Here is a 12,852-nt window from a genome sequence, read left to right as displayed (position 1 = left end):
CCTATTAAACTGCCCCGACCTTATGTGAAACTCTTGTATCTGTGGAGCTCAGCAGATGTTTTCCTCAGTCCAGCAGTCTCAGACCACAGCTATATAAAGACAGTATAATTACTGGACCAGTCTGAGCACGGCGTGCCATGCCCTTTTTCTGGCAAACACACACACATATACACAAATCCCCTGTACACTTTAAGCAAGACCTACATATGGTTCACAAAATTCAAGCTACGTGATATTGGCTTGGTGTAGGGATCAGTTTTAGGGCCTTGATAACAAATTGAAGTGACATCCACTGCTGCTAGCTGCTGCTGTTTCTGCTGGTTCTCTCGATTTTTGTAACCCGGCACCTTGTACGATCGTGTTGGTTTGCGATATATCGATGCAGAAGCTCAGAGACTCGCACTTTACAGGGGAGATGTTGCAACAGTTTGAAAAGATGAGACTTTGTGGAAAATTCCTTCTGCTCATATACCAGCGCTGATGTGTCAGTGCTGCCTGATACCTGTCGCTCAGGAGAATACTGCAGCGAGTGTGTGCAGCATGCAAAGCGACAATTGCGGTGGGTGTGCTGGGGCCCTTATCGCTCACTGTTTCCCAGGGTAGGGGATGTTGAGAGCAACGAGAGAGGAAACATAAGTGCAGCAAGCGGTGCTATGGGCCAAAAACCAAACTGACTTGAAACTACGCTGACAAATTCAGCCGGGCTTCAGTCCAGGTGTTCTCATTTCAAAGCACCTTGTGACTGGTTCTTTTCTTTAAAACCTTTATATAAATAACTTGTGCTTATTTACTTTTACTTATAGTGCTAGGTGGTTATCGTGACAGCTTCAGGTGATAATCTTACATATTGCACCTTTGAAGTGTCAGCAGAAAGAAAAACAAAATCTCAGCCTGTTGTTTAAAAAGCACATTTGTTCAGAATGATCATCTCTTTATTTTTATTTGATTTTATTTATTGCTGCTAAAGTTACTCTAACTTTAATGACCTCTTAACCTTTTTTTTTCAAAGTGCAGTCTGTATGTCTTTGATTTTGAGGCCAGTAGCTACAAAGGAAAATGTTCCCACACATAGTACTGTACCACGAAAGAACTTTTTTATGCATCACCTTAGCGGTGTCTGTTCGCCTCGAGGTGTTGTAAACTCATTCTCCCGTTCTAAGGAGGATTACCGACTCCACTTGACTTTGAAGCTGTAAGATTTCCAAAACATGGTTTGACTTCAAGGCTTCTCTGGGAGTTGAGGGGATTTTAATGAGGGGATTTTCGGTTTGACCAGCTATGCAGGACTTGAGTGGTAGATGGTCAGTTTCTATAATCAGGTCATCTGTCACACTTTTCTTTTACCTGAACTACCTCACCCACATGACACTCGGGGTATTAATAGAGGGCATAATGTGGGTCAGCAATAGTTTAATGCAATTTGTGTTCGGAGATGTTTCTGTCAAGGATTTCAATACACAATGTCACAAACTGAGACTGAATTTGTATGAATGGGTGACAGAAATGTGTCTGCTTCCTGCTTAATGCATGTTGGGATTAAAGCAATAATGCCACATTTGGATTACATTAAAGACTTGAAACACTAGGAAACAGCTTGACTTGCTCTGAAGCCTTTAAGGCAGTGAAGTCCACTTATAAAGCTTTTAAAGCAGCTCTTTCTTCAGTTATTTATCCTTATTAAGGCAAAGCTCTTGGCAAAAATACACATATCACGTTTTTAGAATTGTACAGTTTTATAAATGCAGGTTTGATCTGGGTGTGGCTCACAAATAAAGGCTGTTACTTGTAAAATGTTTGAGATCCCACGCCTCTTAGCACCATCTGAGTCATTGAACACCCATAATTCAAGTGAGCCGAGAGCACAGAGCTACATTGAAAACAGAGCAGCCGTCACCTCAGACCTGGTTTTCATTTTTAGCTATTTCTGTTCAATTGACCTCAACATGCAAAAATAAGTAGCACACTACTGAGCTCATACTACTCAAACATCTAATTATTCTTGCTGTCGGTCCGTTTATAGGTTAGTTACCATATCAGAACTGAAAATAGAAGACAAATGCAAACATGAAACATGAGAGCACGAACAAGCTACGGCTCGTTTTCTTTCTCTGAATTGTTTCAGAAGAGGTTTTGCATTGTTCAAAGAGGCAGCCTGTGTTAGTTTTAGAGAATTAAAGAGAGACGCATCAGGAACACTAATGAAGACAACAAGCAAACAGCATTTTTTGGGGTCTATAGTTTTGCTTTTGGCCTTATTAACTTGTGAAATTAAGACAACAATGTATAATGGATTTTGTAAGTTCTATGATTTCTACTACTTGTCTCTTATGCAACTGCATAAGTACACATCTAAGCCTGAATCCTGATCTCGTCAGGGTAATGGTACAGCAGTTCCTTACAGATCACTGTTATACACAAGGAAGCCATGAACGGAAAAAAAGGAATCAAAAGAATTTCTTGGAAAAGTACAACTTCAAAATTGTCTAAATGATGCTAAACAAGTCGTTTTAGATCCCTGTGTTTCAGAGAAAGCTGGAACACTGAGTAAAATGGAAATATTAACAAATCGTTTAGACCCTAAAGGTGCCAAGGTGGCATTGTGGTTGTCTCACAGCAAGAAGGTTCTTGGTTTGTAGGGAGGTTAGGTTAACTGGTAATTTTAAACTGGCTGTAGGTGTAGATGTGAGTGTAAATGTCTTCCTGTGTTATCACTGCGTTAGTGATAGACTTCTAACCCTATCCAGGATACACTCTGCCACTAGCACAGCGTCTGTTGAGATAAAGTCATGTGAAAGTGAAAGACGCCCTTTCAGATCTAAGGTTTTCCTTATTAGGACATTAAGAACTTATGTCCTAAAATAACACATGAAATGTTACACTGTCATTATACAGTGAGAAAGACTATTCATAACTAGAAAATACTGAAGACAGCTGTCAGTCGTCCCAGCAAATTCATCTCAAGGTCAGAGCGTGTCATACTAAGAGAAGCTCCAACGCACCTAAAATCTACATGTTTAATGTTAAACTTCATCACAGTACGATTAGAAAACGCCTGAACAAGTTTTGCTTGCTTGCAAGTGTTCGCAGAAGAAAGCATCTTCTCTCTTAAAAGAACCTGGCAGCAGAGCTCAAGTTTGCAAAACTACATCTGAGCAAACCACAACACTTCTGGAGCAACGTCCTTTGGACAGACCAGACCAAAGTGGAGGCCAAGTGTTTGGTCATAATGCACAGTGCTGCATTAAGCAAAAGACAAACACAGAACATCAGTACAAAGATCAAGACATAAACGGTGAAGCACGGTGGTGGACGGGTGATAATTCGGGCACCTCGCCGTCACTGAATCAACCATGAACTGAAAAAGAAAAGAATCAAAGTGTTGCAATGACCCTGTCATAGTGCAGACCTCAACCCAATTGCTCAAATGCTGATGCGGGACCTTGACAGTGCTGCGCATAAACAAATGCCCACAAACCTCAAAAACTGAAGCAACGTTGTAAAGAACAACTGACCAAAATTATTTCTCAATGATGTGAGAGACTGTCGAAGTCACACTGGAAATGATTACTTTAACTTATTGCTGAGAAAAGTGGTTCTACAAGGTCCTGAATCATGCCACACACTTTGTCACACACTGCTTCTTCATCGTCTTTTTTGTTCAATAAATAACATAATATATAATAAAGTTTGTATTTAAATAATTTCGAAACCTGAGAGGGACCAGATGATTATTTTGTATTATTAACCATGGAATTGAAATAGGGTGCACGTTCTTTCCTCACATGACTGTAGCCTCAATAGCTTTGCTATAGTTCACTGATAGAAATCACTGATAAAAGCCTGACTTTAAAATGCAGAATCTAAATCCAGTGGAAAACCTCAGCATGGCTCTGTCTGTGTTTTATATGCAGGTGTGGTTTATATATGTAATTTTCTTTCTTTATCTGGTACATTTTTAGCTGACCTTTATGGATGGAGCAAAAGCTGCGTTCGCTGAGAATGGTTCCTAAAAGTGAACATGAACCCACACAGTGTCTATTTAATTGACTGCCACCTAAAGGCAATAATTAATATCAGCACTAGTTTCTCACAGTGTTGAATTCCCCCATCATTACTCATGAAAGATTTTACCTCACAGCTTTCAAAGAGGAAAAAAAGACAAAAGTAATGTCTTAGGAAACGAAAGAAATTAAAAGATACACAATCTTAGATGATGGGGAAAAAACTTTTGATAACAACTGAAATTGGAGGTTAACGGGCTTCAGCCCTGCTTCAGCAGGAGTAAGGATGAGAAGGTGAGGAGACCAGCAGAGATGGAAAGTAAAGAGAAGCTGAATTTGAGAGTAAGGAAAGAAGAGAGAGACAGAGAGCATTGTGCTGTGGATGGGGCAGGTCATCCTGGTCAGGGCAAAAAGGAAAGCCTGCTCAGATCAGCCCAGAAGCTGACAGCTCTCTGACAGGGATTAGATGACTGCCTGTAAATAATAGGGGTTCAGACCTGGGGCACTTTGCTCTTTGACAAAGTGTTCATTTCTCATCCATCACTCTTTCCTTCTCTCTGTTGCCTGTGGGGTCGAATTCTCACAGACGTTTGGTTATTCTGGGTGAGACTCAGCAGACTAAAAGCAAAAGGTGCTGTGGTAAAAGGTGCAGCATTACTCAAATACAAGAGAGTTTCCATATGGCGCATTTGGTGCTCACCTGCATCTCCTCAATGTGACACATTCAAATTTCCAGAAAAATGAAAGGAAAGCAAAGTAGCAGACTGTGAGATAGATGACATCATTTGATTTAAACTAAACATCTGGAGGCCAGACACAGTCGGAGCCTTAAAATAGACACAATGGGCGAGAGGTAGGCGACCTGCTAGGTGTAGTTACAGTGGTGTTAAAAGAAAATGCTCTCATGCAATGACAGGCGCATGATAAATAATTCCAAATATGTTTGCTGAAGTAAATAAGTTCAGAGGAAGCCAAATCGGGAGCATTACACAAAGTCCAGGCCTCAGTGTAAACTACATGATTGTATTTGTAATGTCTGTGTATGTGAGGCCTATCTTAATAGGAGACTCACATGCAACAAAGACAGTGACTTGAATCTTTATTTTGCCTGTGCAGAATGACCCATTAACTACACTGAAATCCTCAAAGGAACTTATTATGACCTGTGGAGTAGAGGGCAATGATTCTGTAGCCTACGTAAGCATACGCGCACTGCTTTTCAGACTGACTTGGAAATATCTGGAGCCTTTAAATTAAGCAGCAGTAACAGGAGTGTCAGAGTCCTTCCAGAGACTATTCCAGACACGCCCTAACCACCACAGCTGCCAGCGCTCTGGAGAAGAGGAGGTTCGGGTGAAAGTGGAGCTGAGGGGAAGAGAGGAAACCGTGAGGGCAGGCTATGCGGGTCCGGACTCTTATTAACAGGCTGTCAGCGCAAACCGAAGGGCGCCGAGATGTCAGCGAGGGGACGAGGATGTAGCACACCTGAGGAGAGCGGCGTGTGGCGCGTTTGAGAGACGGAACTAATTCTGGATTCAATGCGTGTGCAGTTCCTCACCAGTGATGAGTTGGCTCCTGTTGTGGATTCTAACAGCAGCCGGGATTCAACAGGTGGGATGGAGGACAGATTTCCCAAAGTACCTTTTTGTCTTTTGTTTTTCTTTCTTTCTTTTAACGTCCAGGTTGCATGTAACTCAGACGTTTAATGCAAGTTGCAGAAGACATAGGGGGTTATTAAAGTTAGTAAGGTAGGCTGAGATTCTAAAAAATACACTATACGACAAGCTCATTTAAACGTAATAAACGAAATCAGTGTTTCCTCCGTTTTAGGTCCCCCCATTTATTCGTCAGGTTATGTGGCCCTGGCAAAAAAAAAAGAGTTTTTTTTAACCTTTGGCTGAATAAATATTTCCATTAAAATCTGCTTAAAAACCGATTGTTGTCCTTTATTATCCTATTATCCTTTATTTATTATTATCCATTATCTGGCTGTAATTTTGCACTGTGTGATGCTCAAAGTTGTCTCTAGGCTCGTTCGGTTATATTTTAGTGCCACCTGGTGGATATTTAGGGGTACTCATGTGCTTTCTTGTATCCCACTGCCTCCTCACAGCCTTTCTCCTCATAAAGACACCAGTTTGTGGTCTAACCTCAGAAACGGAGTGGTTAAATTAATGATATTTTGTGTTAAACACGTTAAACACGGCGATATTCTTAGTTTTTGTAAGATTTGGGTTATTCAGCATCAATGTCAAATATACCCCTAAACAGTGTGGTTGTGAATAGTCAGTATTAAATATATTCTCATTATTGCATAATAAACTCATGTGGTTTGGAGGGAAATAACAACAACGCCTGAGTGACAGTTTCCCCTGGGAAAAGTCCTTTCTCCTCTGCTCTGAGGAAGGGTAAATCAAGCCAACACCTCCCCGCAGGTCATCTGACCTGACTGCAGGCTGACAGGAAGAAGAGATTAAACCAGGAGTGGAGCCAGGGTCATCAGCACTTGTAATCTCTTTGTAACCAGCTGCCACAAAAATATGACAAGTATTTGAGGTCACGTTAGAAAGCATTCAAAAAGGGGGAAAAAAGATGATGATGATAATCACAAATAACTTACTAAATAATCTCTCTGTCTTGGTATTGTTAAATGTCCTACATGCAAAATGTGTTCATCAGAGATAAATGATTTCAATAAGATGATGTTTGTATCAATCCCAGCCCAGCTTTTATAATTAATTTATGAAGCACTCACATCTTGATTTCTATGATCTCCTTTTTCTATGTCAGGGTGATGATTTCCTTAGTGGGAACAATATGTATGCCCCTTTGCAAATTAGCCTCATGGCTGCAGAATAAATTAAGTCTTTTGATAAACAGCTTTGTGGCAAGACTGTGACTAAAAGTCGTTCATCTGCATTATCTTTAATATGACCATAATTCTACTGAAGTGCTGAGAACGAGCCGAGGAAAACGGATCCACCGTGCTTAAGATGATTAAGCATCTTTTCGCACAGTTAACCGCGGACAGAGTGTGCACGCACGTGTATCTTTCAAGCTCCCCATTTAAGAGCTCTGCTATAAGTATTTATGGCTGTAGAGACAATACTGGAGCTAATTTTATATGTTTCACTTCTCGCCTAGCCCCGACCACATACTGTACTTGTAATTAGGATGGACATGGTATCTGCTTCAGCTGAAGTCTTATTCATAAAGAGCCTTTGTGGTTTATTATTGCTACAAAACTGACTCATCTGCATTTGAAGTTTTGCTCAATTTGCATCATAAATGCAACATGACTTCACTTTCCCTGAGAGGGAAGTTTCGGTTTCTGTCACACGAAGTAACAACCTGGAGATCATTTCCTGCTCCTTTCTCAAGCACACGATGCTCTCAAAACAAAAATAATTCAGTTTAGACTCAACCATTTATTATTTTTTACAAAAAACAACAACAAAAAACATTCACATTCCCAAACTTTCATCAGCTGAGGCTCATGCATTCTCTGTCCAAAGCTAACCTCTAAGCTCTGGGCTGTTAATGTGCCTTATGTGCTGCGTTGCTGTGAGAACATCTGCTTCTAAGAGCTGCAAAGCTCTTTACTGTGTGATCTTGGCTACACAGAGCAGATTGTAAGAGTCATAATGCCAAGGGAGATGAAATTCATTTCATTGGCAGGATTTTTATAACTGTAAGTAGCACAGTTCTTGTTTGAAATATGGCGACGGAAACCAGTGTTAATACATAAGACACCAGGGCGCGATGGTGATTTAATAAGATTATCTCCACTGGGTGTTTAATTCATTTTTATAGTCTTATTTAATTTATTGCGCAGCACGAACACATGTTAGCACTGAAGCAGAAGTGTACAAGTAAGGGATTTTAAACCTTTCAAGTCCATTACTTGCTGAGACATGGTTACCAAAGAGGGCTAGATGAAAAAAAAATCATGATTAGGGGCATTAAAAATATTGCCTCCACACAAGGGGTCAAATACCTTTTGTGCAATAAAAAAAAATCCGGACAAACAGGTTGAAAGAGTAGCTGCAGATGACTTATTTTGTGCAATCACTGTAACAAAGGCTCAGGCTTGATGATGTGACATAAGCTGTACACATGATGTGAAAGCTATTGGACATATTAGATTAATAAAATATAGAGTATATGAACTGGGAATCTCATTTTCTTTCCCCTTTCCTCTCTGCAGGCCTACTCCCTGAATTCCACCACCATGCCGCCTGCCACAGCTGTCACATCCCCATTTGTAGACCTGTACAACCGCACACAGTACTGCAAGTGGCCCTGCGAGTGTCCAGAGACCCCCCCTAAGTGCCCGCCAGGTGTAAGCCTCCTCATGGATGGCTGCGACTGCTGCAAGACCTGCGCCCGGCAGGTGGGCGAGGTGTGCAACGAGGCAGACACGTGTGACTACCACAAGGGACTGTACTGCGACTACAGCTCAGACAAGCCTAGGTACGAAAAAGGAGTGTGTGCATGTAAGTGTCACTCACCAAAACAAACTACCGCTGTACACCGCATCAAAAGTTCATTTTTGTAATGTTGCAAGTCACGTTCATTGTCCAAACTGCACACAAACTGCAGCATAGCACAGACTTGAGTAGAGAATATTAGAAAAAGCTATTTTTGGTTTGGTTTCATGGCACAAGCAGCATGTGCACATTATTCAACAAAGAGCACAGAGCACACATGGAAGAGAATTACTGACCTCAGTCTAGGGACATATCTGCAAGTTTTGTATCCAAGTCTCCAACATGCAAATAACTTTTTCTGTTATTCATGTTTTATTTTATTTTATTTTTTTGCCTTTGTTCTACATCCTTGCAGACTGTGCAGACTTAATCGTTGCCTGATGTCGAGATCAAATCTATCCCAGATATTGCACAGCACTAGCTTCTAATGTAATTATTGCATTACATGTTTTTTGTATTTTAATACGTCTATGTGTTGTTATTTTCATACCATTTATCATTTTAGTTTCACTCACACCATTTTTTCCCCTTTTTAATTATTCTCTTTTGTTCATTCGTTGCTTGTTGTGCTCACTTTTAAGGACTTTATTTTTTGGAATAAGCTGTGGAGAAATGAAATACTTACCTCCCACTAAATGATGTCTGCTGCTAAAAAAATAGTAAAAACAGACCTATGGTGTCACAGATTTTCCATCTCTAATAGAAGTTTCATTTAAAACCTACCTACACATGATCTGATGACAGTTTGAAGATGGAATAAGAAAATAAAAAACGGAGACTAATATAACAGTTTTCAAACATTTCTGAAGTGCAAAATGTTTCATTTATCGATTGCTTTTATTTTCCAAGCTCTGCAAGACAAATGTCCTCCTAATAATGGCGGACACAGTTCAGCAGCAACGCACAAGTCCAAGCTTTTGTGTGTTTGCCCTGCATGCCTTTATAATATATTCCTGCTTGTCATCCCTCTCTGCCAGACATGGTGGGAATCGGCTGCGAGCACAATGGCGTGATCTACCGTAACGGGGAGAGTTTCCAGCCCAACTGTAAATACCAGTGCGTGTGTGTTAACGGTGCTATTGGCTGTGTGGGGCTGTGCACAGAGTCTCAGCCTCCCCGTGTTTGGTGCCAGACCCCACGACGAATCAAAGTCCGGGGACAGTGCTGCGAGCAGTGGATCTGTGACGAGCCCAGGAGAGGGCGCAAGACAGCGCTACGACATGCAGTCGAGGGTAGGAAGCTTTGGATAAAAAGTATTGTATGTTTTAACCCCTAAATCTAATGTTCAGAGTTGATGGCTGAGAGGTCATTTAAATGGAAGGGAATGCTTCAAGTACAAATATAGTGAACAAATTACTAGGAAGCCCTCAGTATTCTTAAAAATGTGAGGATTTTACATGACTAATTGGAGCTCTCTTGGACAGTATTGTTTGCACAGAAATGTAGACATACATACAGTACACCGTGAATATTTCTAATATTGAGTGGTGTTATTTACACCCGTATAAGTCTTTAGAAGTAACATAGAATCTGCTCTGTTTGAAACTGCATCTCACAAAGCAGCTGTGCAAGTAAAGCTCGTAGTCCAGTCGTGAAGTACGTGTTTGTCGTAAGCGTGTGAGTGACAAATCGATCCTTTCCTGTGGAAGCCAGTGGAGGCAAGAATGTGAATGAAGATCTCTTTGTGTTGCATAAGGAAACAAATTAGATCCAGACTTCTAGGCAGACACAATTTAACAATTTGGATTAAAAACAGATGCGACACGAGGGGAGACAGTCATACTGTGCTTCTCGTGTTCTCTCCGACATTACATGTGCAGGATCTGAATGATCTGAATGTTAAACAAGTATATTCATGTTGCTAAAAGACAACTTTAAAACAAGAGGATATATGATTGGTTGATTGAGTGGAATTGTTCTCCTAAAATTCCTTAATTGATCCATTTATTTATTGATCCAGTTATTATAAAGTTACATCTTTTATCACTGCTCTGTATTATGCTGGGGTCTTACTACCTCAGCAAGTCCCAAAAAGGAGCCATGCTGCTAAATTTTAACTGCAGTCGGAAAAACAATCCTTGTTTTGACTTTTTTTTGTCTCTAATAACCAAACAATTGATTGAAATATTGTGAATTTTCAATTGAATTAAAACTTTAATTAAAACTGTCTATATTTAACTCTTGGTTTGCCAAATGGAGTAGAGTTGTAGCGACCTGGAGCACTTTGACAATGAAATGGCGCTGAACGTAATGTAGTTGCACACCTCTCTGTCTATGCTGCTGTCTAGTTTTCCCAGCCGAGACCACGAACTGGCACAAAAACTGCATTACCCAGACTACCTCATGGAGCCCGTGCTCAAAGACCTGCGGCCGCGGCCTGTCCATGAGGATCTCCAATGCCAATGAGCGATGCGAGCTGTTTAAAGAGTCTCGTCTCTGTAACCTGCGGCCGTGCGAGGTCGACATCACCAAACACATCAAGGTAGTAGTCTCACAAACACGCACAATAACTGATCAAACTGAAATGGTTTAATATTTAAAATCTTCCTGTTTCTTTTCTCCCTCAGCCAGGGAAGAAATGTCTTAATATCTACAGGGAAGATCAGCCAACAAACCTCACCATCTCCGGCTGCACCAGCAAGAAAGCGTACCGGCCCAAATACTGCGGCGTCTGCACCGACGAACGCTGCTGCATCCCCTACAAATCCAAAACCATTGACGTGGAGTTTGAGTGTCCCAACGGGGCGGGATTCACCTGGAAGATGTTGTGGGTTCAGGCCTGCTTCTGCAACCTCAGCTGCAGAAGCCCCAATGACATCTTTGCTGACCTGGAGAATTATTACGGTTATCCAGAGGTTATGAACTAAGAAGCGACCTGTTGGTTTGTCCCATCTGTAAAGAGCTTTAGAACTTTTTCCTCACTTTCATTTCCTATGCAGTTTTTTTTTCTTTCCTTTTTTAGTCCAATCATGTACAAGGGATTTTGTTCCGTTTTCTTTTTCCTATTGGAAAAATCTGTAAATATCACATATGTGTATTCATAAAGCATGGTGTGCTTTTGAAGACTATTTAAAGAACTGTTTGCAAATGAAAATATTCAACAAAGCATGTGAAATACTGAAGGTTTAAGTTATTTATGAGGCTTTTGGCATATGTACTGGCATGCTATGTTTTTTGGACGACGTCTCACAAGGACATTGCTTGCCTGCCTTTAAACTCCCAAATCAACGGAGGTTGTAGGTTTTTCTTCATCTATTTCATTAAATTCTCCCTATAAGTGTTAAGAGATGAACAAAGATCCCCAAGACTACATATTCATATGAAATAAGGATAATCAGGGAAGCTCTGTTACACATTTTTTTGTCATTTTTTAATAAATACAAACGGTTATGTCATTTTAATGCTTTTCTACAGCATTAGAAGGTTGTGTATTTACAAAGCTGTATGTACGTGTTCTACAGAGCCAAATGTTTTTGTAGTGCAAGTAAAATACAGAAGAAAGAGTAGAAAGTATCAGGTAAGTTCTATGGCTATCCTCGTGTTTACATGTGGACCTCTCTTTTATCACTCACTCAAGAATCCACACACAGGAGCAGCACAATCTAACAAAGGTGAACAATTTCATGGCACATTGATTGCATAGAAATCATCATAAAAATCATTAAGAGAGAACCGTTTTTGATCCATTAATAAACCATGTGATCCTGAAGCTTTAGCATTGGTTTTTCAGTGTTTTGATTGACGACAAAGCATACAATTTAGATTAATTTTAAATTCACCTGCAAACTGCTATTTCAACAATCTTTTGGGGAAAAGAAAATTCACAGGGGGGGGAAATAAATGACATTTGCAAGGTCAAACAATTTGCTGTGCATGATATACTTTAAGTCTGCCCTTTCAATTTTCAAAGATATATATGTGTAGTGCCTCCCCATTCACTCTCCACATCTACAAGTCTGCTCCTACATACGAACAATAACTCATACATGAAAAATAAACGAATAAATGATCGAACAATTACAGTGAGAACAGGAAACACATTTACAGTCGGGTAAATTTGAGAAAGCTGCGTCAGTAGGGTAAAAATGGACAAAAAAAATGAGGTTGGAGGGAAAGATGAAGGGGAGGTTATTTTTTTTTTGTATGCGAGATTATGAGGGATATATTACAAGCTGGTGTACTCTTAGCCACAGCTTTCTCCGACATTCTCTGCTTCGATGTCCCCAAATGCTGCGTTGCCTCCAATTACACTATGGCCCCAAACATTTTCTGCTTGCAATCAATAAACACGACCTCAACCTTCTTACTCAAACATATTTCCAAACTAGGGCAACTCATCTGCACTGAGAAATCTGCAGGTG

General features: G+C 40.4%; 1 protein-coding gene across 1 annotated transcript; it reads left to right on the top strand.

Annotated features, from left to right (window-relative positions):
• The first annotated feature begins 5,258 nt into the window (after positions 1-5,258).
• Positions 5,259-12,294, top strand: ccn4a (cellular communication network factor 4a). The gene is made up of 5 exons (XM_084919200.1): positions 5,259-5,612; positions 8,209-8,497; positions 9,469-9,723; positions 10,780-10,973; positions 11,059-12,294. Exons 1-5 carry the CDS (start codon positions 5,565-5,567, stop codon positions 11,356-11,358), a joined length of 1,086 nt encoding a protein of 361 aa, XP_084775326.1. The 5' UTR covers positions 5,259-5,564; the 3' UTR covers positions 11,359-12,294.
• The last annotated feature ends 558 nt before the right edge of the window (positions 12,295-12,852 follow it).

Source organism: Perissodus microlepis, chromosome 22 (genome assembly GCF_051167445.1).
Source record: "Perissodus microlepis isolate ML-2025 ecotype Zambia chromosome 22, ASM5116744v1, whole genome shotgun sequence".
Taxonomy (NCBI): domain Eukaryota; kingdom Metazoa; phylum Chordata; class Actinopteri; order Cichliformes; family Cichlidae; genus Perissodus; species Perissodus microlepis.
The sequence above is the reverse complement of the archived record's forward strand: the minus strand, read 5'-3'. Positions and strand labels throughout refer to the sequence as shown.